This window comes from Arvicola amphibius, chromosome 7 (genome assembly GCF_903992535.2).
Source record: "Arvicola amphibius chromosome 7, mArvAmp1.2, whole genome shotgun sequence".
Taxonomy (NCBI): domain Eukaryota; kingdom Metazoa; phylum Chordata; class Mammalia; order Rodentia; family Cricetidae; genus Arvicola; species Arvicola amphibius.
Genome location: NC_052053.1, coordinates 108,456,578 through 108,482,538, shown reverse-complemented (window position 1 = coordinate 108,482,538; position 25,961 = coordinate 108,456,578). Strand labels below are relative to the sequence as shown.

The 25,961-nt window shown below is 46.5% G+C and overlaps 1 protein-coding gene across 2 annotated transcripts in view; it reads right to left on the bottom strand.

The window, feature by feature from the left end:
* The window catches only part of Cdkl1 (cyclin dependent kinase like 1), a 41,863-nt gene extending 17,728 nt beyond the window's left edge, over positions 1–24,135 (bottom strand). For both annotated transcript variants that reach the window (XR_005286183.1, XM_038336468.1), the window contains exons 1-3: positions 23,725–24,135; positions 22,808–23,091; positions 4,148–4,269 (exon numbers count right to left, since the gene is read on the bottom strand). Coding sequence is in view for 1 of the 2 variants with exons in the window: in XM_038336468.1 (XP_038192396.1) it covers positions 4,148–4,269; positions 22,808–22,975 (290 nt within the window). In the remaining variant the exon portion in view is untranslated. The remainder of the gene's footprint in view (positions 1–4,147; positions 4,270–22,807; positions 23,092–23,724) is intronic.
* Between the last annotated feature and the right edge of the window lie 1,826 nt (positions 24,136–25,961).

Sequence of the window (25,961 nt, the reverse complement as noted above, 5' to 3'; positions counted from 1 at the left end):
AAAAAGAAAAACCTATTTGTAGGAAAAATTTACAGTAGACTTATTTATCAGACCAAATGCTGAGAACTTCTTGAATATTCAGTAATGGAAGACTAGCTAGAAATAATATAAGTTAATGTAATGATTTATATTACTAATAGGTCTAAAGATTATATTCCAATGCATGTAAAACATATAAAAGTGTCTTAGTAAAGCAGAGAACTCATCCCAGAACCCAAGGCGTGAAGCGTTCTCAGCAAAGCAGCTGGCAAGTTGGCCACCATGGCCCTGGTGTCCAGCCCTCCGGACAGGGGGCTTTGTCAGCACCCAAGACAGTGTCCGTGTGCTACAGCGAGGTAAATAACCAAACAAATGAGCCAGCCCAATGCATTAAACCAGAGCAGCAACTCTATGTCTAACAATACCTATGTATACACCTTGACTACTGGCTTAAGGCTTGGCGATTTATGAAAAAAATCAGTTTATCATCTTTATGAGGAGCAAAGAATTTGGGTGAGGGAAAGCAGGCCGTCTGTTTTTGTCACCAGAGTGGGATAGTTTGGCTGCACCTACACCCTCTTCTGGTGAGAGCCTTCTCCGTAGGTAAAATGCCTTTCATCAAATTTAACAAGACTGGTCATTATCCTAGCTTAGGTTTTCTTGCTCCCTTCCCTGCCCCCTCTCTGTTCTCTGATGGTAAATCTGAGTGTCATTTGACTGGATGGAGGGGTGCAGAGAAAATCAGTGAAGTACACCACTAGCTCTGTCTGTGAGGGGTTTTCCAGAGACAGCTAGATGACGAGGGTTCTGACCTAATAAAGGTAGGGTCATTAGCCAATAAACTCAAAATCTGAACAGACTACTGTGGGAGAGTGGAGCTGTAGAAAACAGGGTCTCTGTTGAAGGAAGTCCGTCGCTGGGGGCACGACTTGAAGGGCAAATGTTGACCCTTCCTGTTACTCCTCTGTTTCCTGCCGGTCATGAGATAAGCAGCTTTGCCCTATCTCCACCTCCCTATCATGGTATCCTGCATCGCTTCAGGCCCCAACCCATGGAGCCTCTGAGATCATGAATTCAAATAAGTCCTTCCTAAACAGCTGTTTCTCTCAAACATTTGCCACAGTGTCAAAAAGTCTAGCACACGCACCCATTTATCTATCGCTGACTATCTGAAGAGTTTACTATGCCTGATTCATAACTCCTTCCTGAAAGCAGGTCATAAAAACTCAACTCCCATCCCACTACCTCCAACCCTCATTTCTGTCTTAGAGATAGGTGGTCATGAAGAAAGCAACCGATCTCATCCCCAGGGGCCCTGTTCCTGATTCTGGAGGAATGAATGAATCACAGATAAGCCAAGAAGAATCCCAACAGACAGGTTCTTGTTGAGTTCCCTGAGCAGTCACTTAGCAACCGTGCCTACTCAGTGGAGTTCCCATCAGCACCCGAAAGGGCAGGGTTTGCAGAGCCTGCAGAGAACTGAACTTGTGGGGCTTCCTGGAGAGTGGAGCATCTACAGAGGGTGTGGACTCCATACCCCTTCTCTTACGCCTGACCCTGTTTGTCGTTTGTGGTTTTTTTTTTTTTGTTTGTTTGTTTTTGTTTTTTTTTTTTTGTAATAAAGCAGCAAATGTGAGCAGACATTTCCCAGGGGTCTGTGTGCTGCTGGAGTAGATGACTCAAACCCAAGGATGAGGTAGGTCATGGGGATCTTGCTTCAGGCGGTCGCTCAGAAGCGCTGTCTAATAACCTCCGCTATGGCGGGTTTCTAAGGGGGGCAGGCAGTCTTGGATCGTTCAAGTCGGGAACATGTGAGACTTGCTGCTGCTTTTGTGTAGACAGTGAGAGGACTGGATCAGATCAGGGGACACCCAGCTAGCTGCTTTCTGGGGCACAGTTAATGACTTGCTGGTTACATGGGCAGATTACATGCCGTTTGAGGTTCCAGAAGGCTTCTGTGTTGATTGCGGTATAAGAACAGAGGGAAATGGACCAACCGTGAGCAGCCGCATCCCGTGCAGTGTCTCCGCTGTACCACACAGCAGCAGAAACTACACTAGCAAAGTTGCATTGAGTGCTTCCTGCAAGCTCCTGAAAGAGCAAATATCGACACAGAAGATGCTGTCTCATTTTAAGATATCATTCCTCTGTGCTGACGACTCTCTGAAGCGGGGAGCCTGTCTTCTTGGCTCTAACATTCTAGATCGTGAAAAGCCTGTTTCATGGATGTTAACAAGCTGCAAGCAACTTTAATTTCATTTACCAGGAGGTCATGACAGATCGTGTATGAGCAACGTCACAGTCACAGGGAGAATGAGCTCCTGGTCAAAGCTGAGAAGAAATGTGAGAAGAATCTTGTCCTCCGGCCACTGAGTGAGGACACAAGCCGGGGTCAGTCCACTATTCCACAACTCTGACCTGTCAGGTACTCTCCATATTTCCCCAGCCAAGGTAGCTGCCTCACCACTAGCTATGGAGTAAGAGAAAAGAATGGGCTAATCTTCCCTTACCAACTTCTCTAAATTCTCTCCGTTTTGAACGGCATGTCGCCTCCACCAGGAAGCCTTTATTTTGATCTTGACTTGTTTTAAATTCTAACTCCCATGACCTACTAGTAATTTTTCTCTGTCTCCTTCCAGTCATAGAAAATGGCTCCAGGGATAACTTATCACTGCAGCTGGCCGATCAGGAATCCGGTGGATTTCATGTGCTGTTTCCTCGTCTAGAAGTTCTCTTCCCCTGGAGAAACCGCGGTGGCCATGCTCTAGCCTGCACCTTCCTTCCCCAGTTCTTTCTATCCTGTGCCATACGTACAGCAGTTTCTTCCAGTTACAGCCTCCTATGAGCTCAGTTTCTGTCACTCGTACAAAAGACATCCTGACTAATGCAGCAAACCAAATACTCAGGTTGCTTTGGGTTTTTCTACTTTTGTCTTTCTTTCCCTTTCTTTCTTTCTTTCTTTCTTTCTTTCTTTCTTTCTTTCCTTCCTTCTTTCTTTCCTTCTTTCTTTCTTTCTTTCTTTCTTTCTCATTCATTCACTCATTCATGTATGTATGCATGCATGTATGTATTTTGAGGCAAAGTCTTGTTCTACTTTTGTCTTTCTTTCCCTTTCTTTCTTTCTTTCTTTCTTTCTTTCTTTCTTTCTTTCTTTCTTTCTTTCTTTCTTTCCTTCCTTCCTTCCTTCCTTCTTTCTTTCTTTCTTTCTTTCTTTCTTTCTCATTCATTCACTCATTCATGTATGTATGCATGCATGTATGTATTTTGAGGCAAAGTCTTGTTGTGTATCCCAGACTGGCCTCAAACTGGTGATCCTCCTGCCTCAGCCTCCCAAGAACTGGAATCACAGGTGTGTGTGTGTGTGTGTGTGTGTGTGACATTCTCTGCCTTCTGACGGTCAGGCAATGTTATCAGCCACCTCATACTCCTGTATCCTTTTAGACTGTAAGTCAAGCAATCCCATAAGATGCTTTTTGACATGTATTTGCCACCATAACAAGGAAAGTAATGACTGTCAAAGATTATTTGGAAAATAATTCTTTTTTTTTTTTTTTGGATTTTCGAGACAGGGTTTCTCTGTGGCTTTGGAGCCTGTCCTGGAACTCGCTCTGTAGACCAGGCTGGTCTCGAACTCACAGAGATCTGCCTGCCTCTGCCTACCGAGTGCTGGGATTAAAGGCGTGTGCCACCATTGCCCGGCTTGGAAAATAATTCTTTAGAAATGCTTTCTTCTGAAGCCCAAGCCACTATGCTTCCCTAGTTGAACACAAAGTATCTCCTCTCCTCCTCCCTTTTCTTTCAGAGAGGCTGCGGCAACTTCAATGCAGAGACATGGACTACAAGGTTTGTCTCTCAATGTTACTATGTTACTCATAAGTTCTTCATAGAAATGACATCATAACTTATTTCACACTTTTTTGAAATTTCTGGCCTGTTAACCCAGCATCAGAGATACAGTGATCAGTACTTTTGTTTATTTGTTTATTTTATTTTATTTTATTATTTTGTTTGCTTTTGAGGCAGTTTGAAGTTCAGGGTGACTTCAACCTGTCAATTGTCTTATTTTGCCATGCATGGCTTCTTACACAGCCTTAAAAAAAAGTCCCCATGGCTACTTTCCTTGTGAGTTTTGCTTTGTCCGTTTCTGTGGTAAGAAATGGCCACTCACCCTCGCTGGTATCTGTCCAGCTCGTGAAGCACTGTGTGGTCGCAATACTCGAACACCAGGTGAAGCCTCCGCTTCTTCCGGAAGACCTCCAGGAGGTTGACAAGGTTGGGATGCTTGAGTCGCTGAAAGTACAAGAGGCAGGATGGTAGTAAATCTGAGTTGTGAGCATCTTTCTCGGAGTTCCAGTAAAAATCAAGCCGTTTCCCTTCAGGGGTTTCATTCTGTTTGTGGAAGGAGGCTGTAATCAGGGTCAGCTGGTCTCTCTTCCTGGGCTGTTTCTCAGAGACTTAGAAGGGAGTGTGATTGGGACACAGATGGGCTGTGCAAGCAAAAAGATCCGAGAAGACTGGCTAAGCAAGGGATGGCTGCTCTAGTTAAGTGTCCTCTTTGAGGAGTTCTCCCAGACTGCTCCTGTGCCCCTGGGTCAGAATCCCCAGAGGCTTCAAACTCTCATAGTATTAAATAATTAGCAATTACTAATGTGTGATTAGTAACTGTTTTCACTTACTTATTTAATGTGCTCTGGTTTCATGAATACCTTATACATAGAACAGGTAATTCCAGTAGAAACTTCTTCCTTCCTTTCTTCCTTCCTTCCTTCCTTCCTTCCTTCCTTCCTTTCTTCCTTCCTAAGACAGGGTCTTTCTATTATGCAGCTCTGGTTTTCCTGGAACTCACTCTGTAGACCAGGCTGGCCTCCAACTCACAGATATCTACCTATCTCTGCCTCCTGAGTGCTGTGATTAAAAGCATGGATCACACAAATCTTTTCCTAAAGAAAAAAGAGATTTGTAACAACAACAACAACAACAACAACAACACACGCACACACACACACACCCTCCAGTCAATTCCCTCTTTGTGGTGCCCATTCTTGCTTTATTACCAATAACTACCATTAGCGTCTACTTCATTATTGTTTGATGGTTTCTAACACCGGCACTTTGCACCTCTTTTTCCAAATAATCTTTGACAGTCATTACTTTTCTTGTTATGGTGGCAAATACCTGACAAAAAAACATCTTACAGGATTGCTTGGCTTACAGTCTAAGGGGATACAGGAGTATGAGGTGGCTGATAACATTGCCTGACAGTTAGAAGGCAGAGAATGTCACAAAGTGGGTCTGATCTATAATACCTCAATGGATCCCGTGACCTCCCTTGCGAGGCTCCAGCTCCTAAAGGCTCCATGACCTTCTAAAACAATGCCATCAGCTGGGGACCAAATGTTCAAGGACAAGAGTCTCTTGGAACATTTCACACTCTAACCCAACAGCTACTGATAGTTTTCTGCAAGGATTCTGTAGTCAAGTGTTATCTATATCATGGTAACTTTTCTCCCTAATAGAAAATAGCATGATAAACAGGCGGATCTCTGTGAGTTCGAGGCTAACTTGGTCTACAGAGCAAGTCCTAGGAAGCCAGCACTATACAGACAAACCCTGTCTTGAAACAGCCCTCCCCCCAGTAATAAAATTCATACAATCCAATTTGTAAGCATTTACAAATGTATAGGAGCAATATGGATTGTGTTTAGAGCTCCTTGGAGAAGCACGGATAAGCAAGAGGCCCTTTCCTCACTGGCTTCCAGCTGGCACCTGCTCACCTAGGCACTCTTGCCTTATCCTAGGCTTGCAGAGTTACAGGCAATCTGACACGTGACTGAGCTCACATACCAGAGAAGGAGAGAACTGTACAAATGGGGTGCAGTAAGGAAACTACCGAAACGGCCGCTCCACTGGATTGAGAGGGTTTTTATTATAGGAGAGAGAGAAAGAGAGAGAGAGAGAGAGAGAGAGAGAGAGAGAGAGAGAGAGAGAGAGAGAGAGAGAGAGAGAGAGCGAGAGAGCGCAGTCAGAGGTGCCTGGAAGACTCCAGAGCAGAGAGAGAATGACACAGACTGCACACAGCCAGGACTAGGGAAGCAGGGATAGCAGAGAATAGTGGAGCTGGTCAGAAAGCAAGGGGTGGGGGAATAGTAGACAATAGCAGGTTAGAAGGAGATTGAGCAGCAGGAGGAGGGAAGCCCAGAGCTGGTGCAACCAGGATGCTAGTGTAGACTTTGAAATACATAAATGGACACTTGTGAATAGGGACTTTAGGAATCTGGAGGCCAGCATGGGCTTTAATATGCAACCACAAGCATATGTCAATGGAGAGCTACATATCCCTTCTGCTAGAGGCAAGGGAAATGACTCCCTTTGGCAGGCAGGAAGGAAACCCATTTCACAAGCTGAGGAATACTGGCTTTTATCTAACCACCAGAAATCCTTCTGTAGTCCGGCTTGAGCTGGGTCAAGATTGTCATTTCTGGACATATGCTCTGCTTTTTAGAGTTTAAGGAACTGGAGCTTCCTTTGGACCTAGACAGGAATCTTCAGCCCCAGGATATATGTTAGATAAAGCTTTGCACCCTGAACTAACAGTATGGAACTCTTAAGCCAGGCTGTGGTGGCGCACACCCTTAATCCCAGCACTTCGGAGGCAGAGGCAGGTGAATCAATGTGAGTTCGAGGCCAATCTGGTCTACAAGAGCTAGTTCCAAGACAGCTAGGACTGTTACACAGAGAAACCCTGTCTCAAACAACAGAAAAACAAATAGGATGGGACTCTTACGGGGATAGGCAATGCTAGACCCTGGGGAGATTGCACCTCTCTGAAGAACTCAACCAATGACTTCAGCAGGTAGGAAAATTGTGTGTGTGTGTGTGTGTGTTTGAATGTTTTGCCTGCATGTATATCTTTTTTCATGTGTGCGCCTGGTGCCTGGTGAAGGTCAGAAGAGGGTATCAGATCCCTTGGAGCTAGAGTTACAGGTGGTTGTGAGCTACCGCGGGTGCTGATCAAACCTTGATCTGTTGCAAGAATAGTCAGTGCTCTTCACCACTGAACCCTGTGATTAGGATTTTTAAAACCACTGTTTTGCACTAAATCCATTAAGATCACTTTTTTTTTTTTTTGCCTTTTCTCTGGCTGATGCCCAGCTTAGCAAAGCTGTAAAATAAACTGCCATGTTTTTTCAGACTCCAGTATTCTTATTATAAAACGAGGATCGTTATTTCTCACACCCAATCCATCTCTAGAACTCTTTTTAGGCACAAAACTGAAACATTGTATCCATCAAAGAATACTCACCCCAACCCAAGAAAGCAACAATTCCTAATGGCCCCTTATCCAACCACTCTCCTACCAAAACAAATAACCTCCCTCCCCCTATGAACACCAGAAACAGAAGGCTGGGCTGTTATCAGGAGAGGGCTTCACACTGTAGGAGCCAGCCATGATAAGCTAAATATGAACAGATCACCCAAAGGAAGTTCTTTACTTCCAACCATTATCACCTGCCAGAGTAGGACTCAGCCATCAGTAAATTTAACAGAGGCCTGAGTCTCAGTAGTTTACCCTGAAGCAATACCTGGTTGCAGAAAGGACCATAAACCAAGATTACCTGAACACCACCAATAACAGACCATCCAAAGGAAATGCCTAACATTCCAACCTCTGCAGATAGGATCACTTGCCAGCACACTCACCAGGACACCCCAGACAAATGTCAGCCAATTAGGGGTCCTGAACCTCAAAAACCCTTCACCTCCACCTTTACTACTATAAAACCCAATTCTAACTGAGCTCGGGGCTCTCCATTTATTTCAATACATTGGACATGCAGAGAGACCAAGTTTGCAAATTTGCATAAAGTAAAGGCTCTTTGCTTTTACATATAGGACTCGGTCTCCTTGTTGGCTTTTGGGGACTTCACAGATTTGGGCATAACACACACAGGCCTTTTAAGGAACTGAAATTGTGCGCCCTGCGGGTGACATTCATGGGCAATGGCCAGCCAGCTAGCGAGAACATGGGTTCTGCCAGGCGGTGGGCTGAAAATTGACTCTCTCTCTTAGGTGTAATGGGAAGTCACCGGCAGGAAGCGCAGCAAGCTGTGATAAACAGCCCTTGGGGTTTGAGCTTTATGGCAGTAGGATTTGGAATGGCTCAGAAGAGGGAAAAAAAGAAAAAAAAAAAAAAAACGGACCAGAGGAGAGAGTGTAAGAGATGATAGTGGTTGGACCAGCACAGAGAGGAGAGAGATGGCAGAAAGACACTGTTTGGAGATACTTTGTTACCAGAATAGTAAGAATGTAGCAGTGGAACTAGAGCTGAGAGTCAAGGGAAGGGAAGATATCAAGAGCGAACAAAGATTCATCCAATGAGAGGATGCTAACACGCAAAGAGGTAGGGCAGGTCCACAAGGAGGAAGCTGCTCTTCTTGGTCCTTCCATATCACAGGACTCCGACAGTCCAGAGTACACCTGTCCGGTTTCCTGGAGCTAGAACAAGATAAAGCCAGAGAGTCCCCACACGCTGTAGGAAGACTTAGCTAACACAGGAAGAAGTCCGAAGAACCTGAACATCCAGAGGTGAGGAAGAGGCAGAGAGGAAAGCAGGTCCCCATAGGCAAGAGAGAAGATGAGAGAGCATGACGCCATTGCTTCCCTTTAAAGGGAAGCGGTCATCGGTGATGGGGCTGCTGGGAGGTCCCGTGGGGGAGTGAACTGCGGGAGCGGGGGCAGAGGACTTCTCATTTGGAAGGTTTTGTGAGCCACTGTGGTATCCCTGCAATGGGCCGTGAACCAGACTTGGGGATTTGGCATCTCAAGACACATCCTTCCCCTCTGTCCATTACTCCCTGGCCTGGGGGAGGGGATCAGGAAGACACCTTGGTCTTGAAGCTGGTTTGCAGACCGTACCTGTAGCTTTCAAGCACAGCTACCATAATTGTGGATGTTTGTCTATGAGGGCTCTCAGGTATCCTCCACAGTGTGCCTGGGACACAGGAGAGCTATGGCTGCTTACCAACACTGAATTGGAAACATTCTTAAATCATCTTGAAATTTTTTTCTCCTCAAGATTCTGTTGTGTAGTTCTTGAGCATGAACTTTGGAGATTAGCAATACTTTGTCATGATGTCAGAATGTTGGGCATGCCTGGACCTTAGATACTTCCAAAAGGGATTTCTTGAGGAACATGCAAATAAATTAAATGACAAGAACCAAATGCCACGTACAAGACAGAACAGACTAAATTACCATAAATACTACAAAGGGGTTGTTGCCTGTTTAGCCATAATTGCTCCTGATTTGTGAGGGGGTGAAGCCACAGCCTCAAGCCTGGTTTTATTTCTTGGCATTCTGTCTCGTGTTGCTCCAGTCTGGAAGGCCTCAGGAGTCCTTTCTAAGTTTTTACTGCCATCCTCAGCTGGTCTATGAAAAGCAGGGTCTGCACAAGATTGGAATAGTCTCCCTTTTCTTTTCTTTCCATGCCGCCAAGTGAGGCACCGTCTCCGGCATTAAAAATAAAAGGTTCTTTTAAAAAGATTTATTTCTTTTTATCTTATGTCTATGAGTGGGGTGTGTGTGTGTGTGTGTGTGTGTGTGTAGGCACACTGATGCACACTGTGGCTACAAAGGCCAGAAGGCATTGGTCCCCTGGAACTAGAGTTGCAGACAGTTGTGAAACATACTGGGTCCTCCGCAAGAACAGCAAATACTCTCAGCCACTGAGCCATCTCTCCATCTGCCAAGACCCCAGTTTGTGTTTTAGTGTCCTCCCGGCTGGATTTGACCCTCTGTCCACTTGGTTTTCCTATGAAGAGCAGTGTCGCATAGCCTTCTGGGATAGCGCCTGTGCCTGTCATCAACCCCGTGTCTGTTATGATGAACTCAGGCCCTGCATCCCTGGAGGTCTGTTGTTCAGCTTCCTTCCTCCTTAGCACTTTCAAGACTTTTAACATTCGTTGCCCGCACTTAGTGACCAGGAGATATTGCTCTGGTCCCGAGGCTGCTCTGGAAAATGTTGGCGATCTGGCAGCTCCGGGCCCATTAGCTCTGTGGCTTGAAGGAGCTTGCTGAGAGTAGTGGTTCACGTTAGGGGACCGTGTGCTTTAGTTTGCCGCTCTCCCCATCACTTCCTATCCCTCCGGTGACACCAAGGTCCAGTGAGCGAGCCCATCAGCATCATTGTCACGTTACTGATGACAAATATTAGAGTCATCTGTTCCGTAGACCCACGTTTCTATCTATAGTGGGGAAACACACAACCAGCAGAGGTGTATTTATTCACTGAGACAAATCCATTCTCCAATACCTGCCTGGCCACTGATGATACTGGCTTAGTGGTCTCTGGCAGCTCCTTGGTGGCCACGTGGTTTAGACTGACCATTATACAGATCACTGTGTCTGTGGTCTCTTCTGCCCTCTGGTCTGTGTTCTTTGTTGGGGACTAAGGGGAGGTTGATCATGTGTCTGTACTTTAGGGAAACACAGTGGCCCTTTTTCTCAATGCCTATTTCTTGGTTTTCCTTTCAAAAATATTCTTTTCCAACAACTGTGGTAAATAGCAAAACAAAAAACAAAAAGCCCCACAAAACAACAACCAAACAACCAAACAAAAAAACCCAAACAGAAATTAAAGTCTAAAAAGTAAGAGTTGCCCAGTTGTCCGAGTAGAATGTTTTTCACAATTTGGAGGGAGTCCTCCATCAGTTCCCATCCATCTAGAATGAAAATAGTGATACCCTTTTCCTTGCCCATAGCTTTAAAATGATCAATCCTGGGCCCTTCTCAAGGATTCCCAAGCTGACATACTGTGAGTCTCTGGAGATTGAGGCCTGCTGCCTCTACGGGCTTCTCTCTTTTCCCCTTTCTCCTGTCCCCCGGGCTACTACCCAAAGTAAGCTACTAGCACAAGGCTCCACGTCTTGCATTTTACCTTCTGGAGTGGAGGCATGCACTGACTACACACAGGTGCTAGCATGAGACGTGGGCCCAGCTCCACCTACAGAATGGAGCTCTGGATCTGGATCAATCACTAGACGGACGAGACAAAGATCTTCTGGAGGCTGGGTGGGCCGGGTGGAAGAGAAGGGCCCAAGGCAGGATCAACATAAACATGTCTCCGATGGAGACAGGACCGACTGCTGAGAAGACTTCACTTTCAAAATACTGTGTCCCAAGGAGTGAATGTGTAGTCTCAACAGGTCCCCCACATCACAGTCAGGGTTAGGGTCAGAAAGGACCTGAGATATGGGATAGTGATATTTGGGATGATGAGCCTGGAAACTCTAAATCCTAAAATTTCCCAAACCCCTGGACTGGGAAAAGTTTGCACACTGGCAGAAACAATTTCCACAGTTTGAAGATTCCTCCCACGGTCCAGGGGCCTCTGTGGAGGATGCCCATCCTCTTAATTTCTCTTTTACTCCTCGAGGCTAAAGGACCCCTACATACAATTAAGGCCCCCCCCCCCCCAGGCCTTAAGGAGGAAGGAACCATCTTCAGAGAGTGCTAGGACCTGGCTCGTTTGGGCCAGCAGGAGTCTTGAGGGACTTGAACCGTGAGCTCAGTGGACTATACAGCTGCGTGGGGCAAGTTCATTGATGGGAGCGCCCTGTCCTGTGGCTTGGGACCTAACTCCTATCGAGGGCATCTGAAGATAGCTTATGCTTCTGGCAAAGCTGTCCAGAGGTTGGGCTCTCATCAGATAAGGCAGGCATGCTGGAACTGCCGTGGCAGCATTGAGGAGGTAGAAATTCTAGACTGGATTATTGGGGGGGAGGGGGTGGTCCACAGAGCCTCACACTTGATCATGTTTCCTCTGAAAGCCCAGCAAATGCTTTCACTACTAGAGCACCACAAACAGCAGCAAGGATGGTGTTGGCTTGGAGGTTTATCTATGGCTACTTTGGGATCTGTGACCAATTCCAAGTAAACCCACGAAGTGATCAGGTCTGAGGCCTGCACTGGTATCTCACACCCAATGTGTTCTCAGAACCCTGGGTTACAGTACTGACTCACAGAGGGCCGGGCAGATCCACAGAGCCATGCTTGAGAGAATTCTCTCCACTCCCGAGGGCAAATTTGGGGTAGACGCTCTTGGCAGTTGGCAAACATTAGCTTCATGAGCTACACAGTAAGAGAGGGACAAACAGAAGCCCTCAGAACTGCCTACCTTCCTCTCAGCACAACCCTGAACAAAACAGTCAAGAGGAAAATTCCATTCTGGGGAAACTGAAGGCAGCCAGGCTAAGTGGTGTTTATAGGCTTGCTGGAGGCCATACTGGGGGACAGATCTCTTCTGGAACCTCCTGGAAACCCAGCAGGCCAGTGATGTGTGCAGTGGATGACTGAGCTGTATTATTAGTACAACCATGACCACCATGGAAAATGACGCCGAGGGCATCATGCACCGGCAGTCACGACGCCGTTTGTCACTGCGGCGGTGACACCGGCTGGCTTAGGAACACCCACCTTTTATTGTTCCAGCAGATATGGAGACCAAGTTCAATGATTTTCAGAGACACAGTTCTACCCACAGGTATGTTTACTAGAGGGCCCTTAAGGTTAATAAACAATAAAGAAGGATAATAATTAACAGGAGAATATGCCTGTTGAAAGCAAATTTGCAAAATAAAACATTAATCCTGCCAAATGTACAACTGAAATTAAAATGTTTTAAAGTCTAAGTGAAAGGCATGTCCCTGACCCAGTTTTTTTGTTTTTTTTTTTAATTCCATTCTACAGGAAAATTACTACCTTCAGGTGTGGTTTGGCTATTTTACGATATAAAATATCATATAGCATGTCTGGCTAGAATTCCTGTAGGCTGAGAATAAAAAAATAACTTAAATGGGAAAGAAAGCAGTAAGATGTTTTAAAAATCAGGATGAATCATACAGCCACTCGTTTTGAAAGCTTAATATTCTGCTGCCCAACAAAGTGAGTATAGTCAATAACTATATAATAATAATTATTATTCAAAATAACACAAAGACAGGATTTTTAAATGTTTTCATGGCAAAGACTTAGCAAATATTTGGGGCCTAGGGAGATGCTGCAGTTGGTGAAGTATTTGCCTTGTAAGTGCAAAAACCTGAGCTCAGTCCCAAGACCCCATCTATGTGTGACCTATGAACTCCATCTATGAGGGATCAGACATGGTAGTAGCTCCTGTGTGTAGTCCCAGCACCAGGGAGGCAGAGACAGGAGATCAGCCGGCCTCAGCTAATGAGCAAGCTCTAGGCCAATGAGAGAACCCGCCTCGAAACCTGAGGTGGTGGTGTCTGACCAACCCTACCCAAGGTTGTCTTCTGACCTCCACAGCGTGTACACACTCATGCAAGCACGTCTGCATACACACATATGCACGCCCACATATGTGTGCCAGTGCACCAAGAAATGGCAAGTATTTGAGGAGATAGGCATGCTACCTTGATTTGGTCAAGCCACAGAAGGATATATCAAAACATGGCATCCATGAACTATACAATAATTATTTGTCGTGGGTGATTGATTTCTCAGCACATATACCCACCCAATCTATTTAAAATTATTTGTCAAAAATAATTTATTCTGTCTCCTCCTGTGCCAGGATATTTTATTTTCTGGAGTCTGGTGTGTAACATAGGCCACAATGCCTGTGACACTGATAGGCTGGGGAATGGGCTTAATTGCACTGTGAACTGAGGGCCTGGAAGACAGTAAGGCTCCTTCCTGGTGACCTCTGTACCTTTTGTGCCTGAAGTATTTGTCAGTCAGCTTATCGCTTTGGCTCTCGCTGGCAGCGAGAATACAATCTGTGTCGCTAAATCCCTGAGGGCCAAGCCAAAACATCTCCGAATAAACAAACAAAACAGCCGGTTACTATTTGCTGTTTGTACATCATCTTGTAGAAATGAAATTAAACAAGTCTCCACTTGTTAAGCAAAGAGAGGGGATGATACGGGGCTGTTTGGTCTCTTTTGTTGTGGGCAAGAAACTGCTCCCATTGTCTTCCATGATACAGAGAACCAGCTTACATAAATGGCCAGTGTTGGTCTATGCCAGAGAAACAAAAAATAAAAAACAAAAACCCACCTCCATTACCCCAACTCCTTGAGTCCTTGGAGCCAATACTGCCCAGAGCAAAAGCCAGACTTTCAAAGTCCCACAATGGCAGCCCAATGGCCAAACAGTATCTGCAGATCCTGTATTGTATGGGACCTGAACAATGTGAGAATTTTAAAAAGTTATTTAACCCTTTAAAGTCAGGACATTTTGTCAGCTACCACTAAAAGGAATCAGGTTCCTGGAGAAATGGCTGCTCACAGGGTTGGGGCAGGAGGAGTCCAAGACATTTTTATCTGCCTATCATGCAGCAGAGTCTGCCCACAATGGTGGACGCCTGTCAGAACCCAGGAACAGACTGAAGGAGGCCAAATGGCCGCACAGGTGACACTTTGGGAACCAGAAAGAGCAATGACGCTGTACTAACAGCGTACACTGTGTTTAATCTGCACATTCCTGAATACATAGTGACCCTGCTGCCTCTGCCTCCTGTCACCACACCCACCTGCACCTCTGTTTTTACGCACTTTATACACACAGTGTTATGTGGCTACTATTGGGACAATAAGGAGTCTTTGGGTGTCAGCTATGTATTTGATAACAGTACTGAATTGCTGATAAATTTCACAGCATGGTTATTATATAGAAGAATGACCTTGTGTCAAATATCTAGAGAGACGACGCAGCCAAACATGTACGGGTGGGGCAGAGGTGTAAGGGAAAGAAAGATAGGAACAGAGAGCGAGGATGGCCAGGCGCCAACAGCTATGAAGACAGCTGGTCAAAGGGCTAAGGGTATCGCCTGCGCTAGTCTTTCAGCTTTTAAAGGTTCTGAGTTTGGGGACCAGGCAGACGGTTCAGAGGATAGCTTCATAAGCCTGAAGACCTGAGATCTACTCCTAGAACTGACACAAAAAGTCGTGTGTCGCCGTTAATCCCAGCACTCAGGAGGCAGAGGCAGGCGGATCTCTCTGAGTCCAAGGCCAGCCTGGTCTACAGAGTGAGTTCCAGGACAGCTAGGGCAGTTACACAGAGAAACCCTGTCTCGACAAAACAAAAACAAAACAAAACAAAAAGCAAAGAGTTGTGTGCGGTGGTGTGGATCTATCATCTCCATACCCCTCTGGGGAGTTGGGAGGTGGAGTCAGAAGCTGGTGAGCAACTCAGCTTGGGACCCAAAGCACAGTAGCGGAACCAGAGAGACTCTGCCCCGGCAAGGTAGAGGGATTGCAAGGGCTGACTCGTGAAAGTTGTCCTCCGGCTTCCATATGCATGCCACCGCATGCATGCATGCATGCACTCATAGTCACATAACACACATGCATGCAGAAAATAAATAACACATAGTCTTAATTTTTCTTCCAAAAATTGTAGAAAAAAAATCTTCTTAGGAGACATCACACAAAATTCTAATTTCTTGCTAAAAGAACTAAAAACTTATCTCCCTGAGTGGGCAGCCTATGGGCCTGAACATTGACCCTACCCAGAGACGTGAGATTAGCAGTCTGCTCCAGCCCCTACCTCTCCACACCGCTCCCCACGCTTCCACCTTTGTTCATGTATGGTATTGATGTGATCCTTACCAATACTTGAGTTTGCATGTCTAGTCCCTGACAATCCATAACAGATAATGCCGAACACGCCTGAAACAAAGAGGGGACTAGCACTAATATTAATTACTAATGGATTGCATTATTAATACGTTTTCATAAGCAAATTGAACAATTTGAAGAAAAGAAACCGGGAAAGGGCTCCATTTAGCCACAGAAGGATTAAAATGTTTCCCTGTCTTTTTCTTCATTTTTGCCAGGACCGAACGCCACAAGATTGCCCACTGAGGTTTTAACATTGAGTAAGTGGATGCCTTTAAAAAGATGGGAGCCGGGCGGCGGTGGCGCACGCCTTTAATCCCAGCACTTGGGAGGCAGAGGCAGGAGGATCTCTGCGAGTTCGAGACCAGCCTGGTCTACAAGAGCTAGTTCCAGGACAGGCTCCAAAGCTCAGAGAAACCCTGTCTCGAAAAACAAAACAAAACAAAACAAAACAAAAAAAAGATGGGAGCATTGGCTAGGCTGTGTGCTGGGGGTGGAGGGCACTCTTGTATGTTGGTGGTACTTAGTGGCGTGAGCCTGGCACAAAGTTCATACATGGTGCCTAGTTAATGCTTAGTTAATGCTCTTGTTGAATAACTGGGAGCCTTAGGGGTCCCGCTTCTCCCAGCAATGCCTGGCAGCAGGTTAGTGGCTTGCCACAGTATTCCTGATCTGAGTTTACAGGTGGTGAGCCTCCTGGGGAGCCTAACGGTAGCTCTGCATGGAGCATGTCCCATGTTCAAATCCCACCCTCTGCCTTTCTCTCTGAGCTTTGCTTCTCTCCTCGGCTATCCCTGCTTTGACCTCCACTCCTCTGCTCCTGCATTCTGAGGCTGCCGGCTGCAGCTACAGTTTTGGCTCGAGAGCCTTGTATGCTCCCCTCAGCAAAAAGTCAGTGAAGCAGTACCAGGCAGAGACATAAATCAGGAGATAAGGGTGGCAGGGTTCCAGGAGGCATTAGAGCTTGTCCAAGGTCACCTGACAACCCTGAGCGGGATCCAACACTGAGGTCCCTAGCGACAGCTCTGGAGCCATGCAATCACAGCTGTGTCCCCACTGGAAGGTGAGGTGACAGGGAACAGCAGCTTCTCCCAGCACCATGCATGCTCTGTTGGGTCAGCTGAGAGCATTTTCATATAGCCTTCTCCTTCACACCTAGGCACCTTCCTCAATTTTGTTTTCCTGAGGTGTAAGTTTACACATCTTCCCCCTAATTGCTTAGAACAGAAACCTTAATGCTACAAACACATCAGACGGCTGTATCTACATTGCATGCTTACTTGTGCTTTACACGGTAAAAAGACTAGACATTTTGTCATCCTCCTGGAAGATCTGATGTAGATCTTTTCGGGGGTGATATTGTTCTCATTAAGGAGGCATCCTGGAGGACCAGCAAAAGTTCTCAACAGTTAAGATGCTTGCCTAAAAGCCTGATGATCCTAGTTCAGTCCTCAGGACCCCGTGGTAGAAGGAGAGAACCGGTTACAACAGGCTGTCCTCCAACCTCCACCTGAAGTACACTCTGTCACATGTGTGTGTGTGCATGCGCAGAAACACACACAAATAAATGGGATAAAAAGATTTTGTAAAAGAATGCACACCGTTGGGCCTGGCTAATGGTTCAGTTGGTGAAGTGCTTGCTATCCAAGGGTGAGGACCTGAGTTAAATACCTTGGAGCCACCTAAAGAAGCTAGGCAAGGCTGGGCAGGCCGAGATAGGCAGAGCTTTATGAGTTCAAGGCTAGCCTGGTCTACATATGGAGATCGAGGTTAGCCAAGGCTACATAGAGAGACCCTGTCTCAAAAACAAAATGAACAAATAGGCCAGGGATGGTGGCTCATGCTTCTAGCACTGGGAAGGCAAAAGCAAGCAGATCCCTGGGGCTCGCTGACTAGACAGCCTAGCCCAATTGGCAAGTTCCAGGCCAAAGGAAGATCCTGTCTCAAAAAAACCTGGATGGACGGCACCTGAGGTTGACCTTCGGCCTCCGCTTGCACACACACAAGCACACAGGCACATTAGTGTGGCGTGTATCCCACCCCTCCCACAACAAGCACATGTGATGAATTTTGGGATGTTTATCACAGAGTGAATTTTGTGGAGCTGGACATCAATCTTGGCTTTGTATACGCCATGGCAGGTCTCTACCACTAAGCGACATAGCTCCAGCCCGCGGTAAAGCTTCAGAAGGACACGCCCCCCCCCCCACTTATTCTCATCTCTGTTGAGGGCAAACAATAACTTTCCCTTCTTTAAAAAACAAAAGCCTCTAGAGTTAGGGAATGAGGACCGTGAGGGACCCTCATCCCCTCTGACTTCCCTGGGAGCCACAAGTGTCACAGAGAAGGCCCTGCAGGAGAGAGGATAAAACAGATTGAGGACCCATGGCCGGTGGGTCTGATATGTGAAGGCAGCAGGTCTGGGTCTTAGGGATGGGCAGAACTGTGTCTGCCTTCCAGCTTCCTGTCTAGGAGGGTTCTGGCAAATCATTTACCACCCTGAACCAATATGCAAAACAGGACACAATTGCCACCTTCTGAGACACTCACTACTGATAATCGTTGAGTCCTAGCAGTGCAGCCAAGTCTGCTGGGCCTCCAGCTCCTACCTGCCATGTGAAAACACGTGACACCCTCTCCTTCTTTAGCTCACTTTTTATGTCTGTGGGGAGAGGGAGAGCTGTCACTCAGTCCTAGCTGGGCTTCTAGCTGTTTAACTGAAGTAGCTCTGGCCTGTTCTATTGCCCTCTGTACCACCTGCCCGAGGTAGGTCACCCAGACACCCAGAGCACAATGTCCCGTCTTTGATCTCCAGCTACCCCAGAGCCATCTGTTCTATCAAGGCTGGATGGAATAGATTCCTTCCTCTCTCAACAGTGCTACCATTTCAGCCCACAGAGAATCAGCAGCAGTGGGATTCATTTGTGTGTGCCACAGTGCACATTTGAAGGTCAGAGGACAATATGTTTTCCTGCTGTATACACCAGGCTAGCTGGCCCACAAGCTTTGGGAAATTCTCTTGGCTTCACTCCAATCTCCCTGCAGGGGTTGTTGGGATTATAGCTGGTCTCCATAAGCAGCTGCCTCTTTTTTTTTCTAACGTGGTTTCTGCAAATTCAAACTCAGGTCCTAGCACTTATGTAACAAGCACCTTTACCCACTGAGCCATTTGCCTCGTTACGATTTAAGTTCTCTCTCTCTCTCTCTCTCTCTCTCTCTCTCTCTCTCTCTCTCTCTCTCTCTCTCTCTCTCTCTCTTTCTCTGTGTAGCCCTGGCTGTCCTGGGACTCACTCTGTGAACCAGGCTAGCTTTGAACTCAAAGAGATCTGCCTGCCTCCACCTCCTGAGTGCTGGGATTAAAAGCACCTGCAACTACTAGAGACCTTTCCCCAATCTAATTTCTTGCTACTTTCATGACCACTCTTCCTGCCATGCAACATGTCTTTAACACATTTAAGAATTAGTAACATGTTTACAAGGAAGTTACAGAAAGGGTTTGAATGTCATACCCTCCTGCCCTTTCGCCTGATGCTGCTTTGTGTTTTACCACATAGTAACTTGTTTATTGTTGCTCTCTCTTGCTAAGACGCAAGTCCATGGGGGCAGCAGCCAAGGACAGTGCCTGGGATGTGGCAGGGTTCTATAAACACGTGCCAAACTGATGTCAGCTATCTTGAGCACAAACATCTCTCCCCAAAACAAGCCGAATGGAACTCACTCTTTTCTTCCGCTGATAGAAAGGAGGTTTGAAAGAGACCCACTGAGCTGACACAAGAGTGATGGTAACTTGTCCCTAGAGGAGTTATTTGCTTTTTGTAATTCTTATGAGACAATGGTGCTGCCTGCTGCTCCAAAAAGACAGTCACAGCCGGGCGGTGGTGGCGCACGCCTTTAATCCCAGCACTTGGGAGGCAGAGGCAGGTGGATCTCTGTGAGTTCGAGGCCAGCCTGGTCTACAAGAGCTAGTTCCAGGACAGGCTCCAAAGCCACAAAGAAACCCTGTCTCAAAAAAAAAAAAAAATCAAAAAAAAACCAAAAAAAACCCAAAAAGACAGTCACTTTTTCTTTCTCCCTCTTTTCTTTTTCACAAGTTCAATTATATAGCCTAGGAAGATTCCAATTGAAGATTAAGATATTGAAGCGTTGCCTCTCACAGAGCATCTTGGTGAGCATAGGGTCACATCTTTTTTAGATAGTGGTATATTATTATAAAAAACAACATCATTTTATAAAATCAGAGTCACACTTTCTGCCTCCGGTTAGCATAAAATAATGCTATTTGTAGTGTTTCCAGTTGAGGGTGGGGGGAGAAACCTTTGGTAAAAACCTTAGCAAGCTAGAGGTCTTGATATTCTAATCCCCTGGCTACAGCTTCCTGATGGGACTGCACACCTGAGAGGGAGACACGGAAGAGGTGCCGCCTTTAAAACCACCCAGCTGGTTGCTAGACAATTACCTCCCACAGTTACATCTGTTTACAGAGAAACAACTACAGCCCTGGGAAGTTTGCCACAGTTTCCGGGCCTTACTTTATTTTGTGAAGCAGAGTCCGGAAAGATCCACACGAGGAATTCTCAATCCTGTTACAATATGTAATCCCAGGGACTGTCCCACCGAGGCATCTGGAACCGCATAGACAGTTTGTTTCACCAGCTCTAGACCCGCTGTGCGGGACAGCACTCGATCTGATCTGGGAATCTTATTGTCCCAGATGTGGTATTAAGTCATGGGATTTACAGTGCACATGACAGATGCTGTCACTGCTTCATTGGTGGATAGTGAAGCTAAGAAAAGGAGCCTGCAAAACACACGTGTGTGCGCGCATACACACACACACACACACACACACACACACACAACGGCTTGCTTGGCACAGCACAGAAGGTGAAGCTGGATTCTACCGCCAGTTGTTTTCTCTCTCTTAGGAAGGTCATGTTTCCCACCAAGGGTGCCTTTTCTAGTTTTCCTTTTAATATTAAAGTATCTGATTATTTAAGAAGAGTAGGTTAAGAGAGTAGTTCAGTGGGTTCTTGTTGCTGTTGTTGTTCTTAAGTCCTGACTGGGCTGAGGATGCAGCACAGGTATGGTACTTGCCTGGTTTGTGAGAGACCCTGGGCTCAGCCTCCAGCATGGAGCTCAAGGCTAGCCTGGTCTGCAGCATAAGACCCTGTTTCAAAGAATGAAAAGAGAAAACAGCATGGCGAAGTACTCTGAGCAGCCCTGATAACTCTCCATCAGCTGCTAGACAGAAAAAGGTTTCTTCTGAACCTTCAGTGGTCCATGAGTCCAAAACTGACAACCTTTCAATAAAAAAACAATCTTGGCAGTCTGGGGCAGTGGTGGTTCACACCTTTAACCCCAGCACTTGGGAAGCAGAGGCAGGTAGATCTCTGAGTTAGAGGCCAGCCTGGTTTATAGAGAGAGTTTCAGGACAGCCAAGGCTACACAGAGAAACTCTCTCTCTAAAACAAACAAACAACAAACAAACATCTTGGCTAATTCAGAAGAAAGACAGATACCTTAGCAAGATGGTCAAAATCCCACTTCCTGCCTCAAGCTACCATTCTTCTGCTTCTGCAATGGGGTAGTCTGGGGCCAGCCCTCCCATCAGGACTGAAGTCAATGAGGCTCCTTCATCCTTTGCTCTGAGGTCCCAGTTTGAGGTTTCCCTTCACCCCATGAGGACTATGAAAAAGCCTCAGCTTCTCATTGGAATCCAATCCAATCCCCCCCCCCCCCCCGCGTGCCAGGAAGTCCCCTGTTACAGTCTCCCTGTAGCAGCTACTGCATTTCCTATCCAGGTTAATATCCCTAGAGCTGCAGAGCCACACTCAAGTTTAAGTTCAGCCCACCAGCCCACCTGAAACCCAGCTGCTTCATTGCATCCCTTAAAAATCCAAACCCAGAGTTCGAGGCCAGCCTGGTCTACAAGAGCTAGTTCCAGGACAGGCTCTAGAAACTACAGGGAAACCCTGTCTCGAAAAACCAAAAAAAAAAAAAAAAATCCAAACCCAACATGCTTTCTTTACTCAAGGACACCCGAAGAGCTCTTGCCAGCGGTGGGGACCCAAGAACGGTGACACAGGCTCTGCCCAGTATAGGATATCAGCACACCAGAAGTGAGATTAGGATGAATTTTACTCCACCCCCCACCCCTCCAAGAGCTGAGCTTCTGAAACAGTTTTGCACAATACTTTTTTAGGTACAGTTAGGCTCAGTAAGAATTGACTGGATCAATGAAGAAAATATGAGTTCACTTCCCAAACCCTCTCAGCTACCAAATATGCAGCAAGCACATACTAGATATTTAGGAATATCACACAATTTTGAGGAGCTAGAACGAAAGGGACAGAAAACCAGCAATCTTCCCACCCCTTACCTAGACTAGAGAAGAGAGAAACATTGAGTTTAGGTGGTGGCAGCTTCCTGCTTTGAAACCAGTGTGTACAGTTCCACCTCCCAGACACATGGGTTTTCAGCTACGAACACAACCTCTGTCATATTCACACACACCTCGCTCTTTCTCTTCCAGATTATATTTTTATTTATTTTGGTAGGTGGAACACATGGATGCTACAGAGCAATATGGGAGTCGGAGGTCAGCTTGGGGGAACTGATTCTCTCTCATTCAATTACGATTGACCCATAACACCTACTTTTCCTTAAGAGTTTATTTTATTAGCCCCCCCCCCCAAATTCAATAAGAACATTTACGGGGAGTCTAGCAGGTGCCACCGTGTGTGCTAGGAGGACACGGAGATACAGAGGCAAACATGCATAGCATATGTTCCCACACACATGTGAACACATACAGAGGCATGCATACCCCAACACAGCCCAAGAAAGCAGGGAAATGGATTTAAAATACTAATAGAAAACAGTTTAGGAGCTTACAACTCAAGAACTATAGCAAAGCTGCATTGTTTTAAATTCTGCATATCAGGGACTCTCGAAAAGACTGTCTGCAGATAACGTGATGACAAGTGACTAGGGGAGAAATGAAATGCCTCAGTTTCCCTGCAAGTGCGGGCTGCCACACCGCTCCTTTTAACCTGGCTTACTTCTTACATAACCTGTTCTCTGCGCACAGACTCGGATTTGTGACTCTGAGGACACAAGGCTGTGAGGGAAGGGGGCATCACCACTTCGGACAGCGTTATCTAACCCAGAAAAAGCGAATCTACTACCTTGAGCATGCGGATTTCTCTCAGGGCGATTTTCTTTACGACAGGGTCATCTTCAGTTTCCAGAAACCTCTTGATGGCCACGATCTGACCCGTGTCCCTGTTTCTGCACTTGAACACCACCCCGTAGGAGCCTTCTCCAATCTTCCCAATTTTTTCATATTTCTCCATCTCGGAGGAGTAAGTCTTGAGAACGGACTTTGGTACAATTTTTAAACGTTGTTTACGAAATAGGTGGTCGGCGGACCGCACTTGAGCCCCATCGAGTAGGGACCTTGGTCCAGGAGCTAGAGAAAACAAGGGCACTAAGTTATAGAATTAGGACCAGCCAGGTGTGGACTCCACCCCCAGCAATGACATCACGTCGTGGTCGAGACTGGGAGCCTACAGGTGGCTGCCGGGCGACCCAATTTCAATTGCCTGTTTTCATTCCCTCGAGCTAAAGATGTAGCCATCATCCTAAAACGAGCGAGCTGTAAGATAAGCTATCCTTTTAACGTTATGGTTCATACGATCTAAGACACTTGAGCTGGCTGGAGCACCGCGAAGGCCAAGGGTTTCCCCGGTTCTAATTTCGGGTCTCATTTCCCTCCGGAAGAAGACACCGGGCGGGCAACCGGGGCAACGGGGGACCGCAGGGACCTCCTGCCCCTACTCCTGGTGCCTCTCGGCCCAGCTCGTGTCCAGCCGCTTGCAGCCAGGCTAGTCGCCGCCGCGATCCCCATGGGAACCGCGCCGGGCTGGGCGGGGCCGCCCTTCGCCCTGTTGTTCCCGCAGTCACCTGGCAGGGTCCCAGATCTCACGCAGCAGGTCCGCAGGATTTAGATCGCGGACGGCGCTGCGTGGAGCATCTGCGAGAAGGATTCCTGCACCCGGGCCCTCCTAGAAGCTTGCTCCTGCTACGGTGGCCAGGTCCATACCTTATATCGGTCACTCCTTGGTGTCTCCTCCTTGCCTGGGAACCCCTGGAGGGGTCCTGCTGCGTCGGTCCTGCCCGGTGCTGCAGCCTCAGAAGAGAGAGGCAATCGAGGGGGTCAGGTTGGCCTTCCCTCCCTTGCAGTGGGGCCTTGGCGTGGTGCAGAGCAGAGCCTGCCTTGATTTCCCCAGTCACCGCCTTATCGAACCTGCTAGAGCACAGCGACGGTGGGAGCGGATGGATCTAAGAATTCTTGAAAGAAGGTAGCGCGCCACCGGACAGACAACCTCAACGCTCTGTCAGCCCTTTCATCCCTTATGCTAGGCGCCGAGGTGCGTGTGTACTGGAGACAGGACTTCAGCAGAGAAAATGTCTGCGAAACCCTGGCCAGCCCTGGCCAAGAAACGATGCAAATCTGCACAGAGCTCAGGAAGAAGCTGGGACTGGGCACGCAGGGCGTGGCGGTCGCCTGGCAAAGGGAGTACGGTATAATGAGGTCTGGGGATGGACTAATGGTGGTCTGGGACCCTCCCAGAAATCATGTACAAATGGGAATTAATATTCTTGAATTTTTGTCTTCTCGACAGCTTTGCCTTTCCTAGAATATCATACAAATGGGAGCATACACTGCACAGCTTTTGAGAATAAGCTTCTCACTTCACAGAATGCATCTGAGACCCACAGTGTCTTCCTTTTTATCGGTGGGTAGCGTTCTGGTGTATGAATGTGCCTGTATTTGTTTATTCACGCCTGGTTGAAATTGTTTCCACTTTGGGGTGATTATGCATGAAGTCTCTATAGACGCCATGCATAGTCCTTTCTATGAACGTATATTTTCATTTTGCTTGGAGAGGACTGCTAGGTTGCTTATCAAGTTTATTTCTTGTAAGTAACCACCAAAATGTTTTCATCTCTGGCGGTTCCACCATTTTACCTTCCCACTGGCAATGTTTCCAGTATCAGAATCCATGTGTCTCTGACTTTAGTCATTGAAATAGGTGGTTAATGATTTTTAATGGTTTAAATATGAATCTGACTCTTATTTGCCCTCTGGATGTGCTCTAACCTCAGGAACCTGAGAGACTTACATAAGTCCTTAGGGATTTTTGTATAGGCCACAAAATAGGGACAATTTTAGTTTTTCTTAATCAGTTTGATTTTGTTTCTCTTTTCACTGGGTAGGTTCATCAGAGTGCTATTAAGAGTGGCAAGACTGCTGGGTGGTGGTGGCGCACGCCTTTAATCCCAGCACTCGGGAGGCAGAGGCAGGCGGATCTCTGTGAGTTTGAGGTCAGCCTGGTCTACAAGAGCTAGTTCCAGGACAGGCTCCAAAGCTACAGAGAAACCCTGTCTAGAAAAATAAAAAACAAACAAACAAACAAAAAGAGAGGCAATACCACACTCTTCATATTGTTGCTGAAAAATGGTCTTAGACCAGTAAGCATGATGCTGGTTATCTTTTTATTATTATTATTATTATTAATTATTATTATTTTATTCTTGCTGTAGTCAGCTTCTAAGAGGCCCTTAATGATCCTGCCTCCTGACAGTTGTGTCCTTGTGGACTCTCCTCCCCAGGAGCAGGCCTTCTTAAGTTTTATCCACTTCGTTCACGTTTTACATAAGAAATTTTTACCTGACCTCAGGTATATAGGTATATAAAGGAAGTTTACAAACATTTTCTGAAATTAAATTATGAAGAAATTTGCTTTAAAACAGTCCTTCAGGAATCAGGTATGGTGGCATGTTCTTGTAAACCCAACACTTGCGAGCTAAAGACAGGAGGATCAGGAGTTTAATAAAGTCATTTTTTTTTTTTTTTTTTCGAGACAGGGTTTCTCTGCAGCTTTAGCGCCTGTCCTGGAACTAGCTCTTGTAGACCAGGCTGGTCTCGAACTCGCAGAGATCCGCCTGCCTCTGCCTCCCGAGTGCTGGGATTAAAGGCGTGCGCCACTACCGCCCGGCTAATAAAGTCATTCTTCCTAGACAACATGGACAGTTCCAGTCAGCCCAGTCTATGTGAGATCCTGTCTCAAAAAACCCCACCCCCACACACCACACACACAACACACCCCAATTCTTTGCTGTCTATATAATTTTATTATTTATTAAAAACAAAATGGATATGCTTGTTTATTTCTACATAAAGAATATTTAACGATGCAACAATTTTTTCAGAGTTGATCAATACCTGGATTTTATCAGACAACATAAAGACAGTGTCCTGCATAACTATGTGCT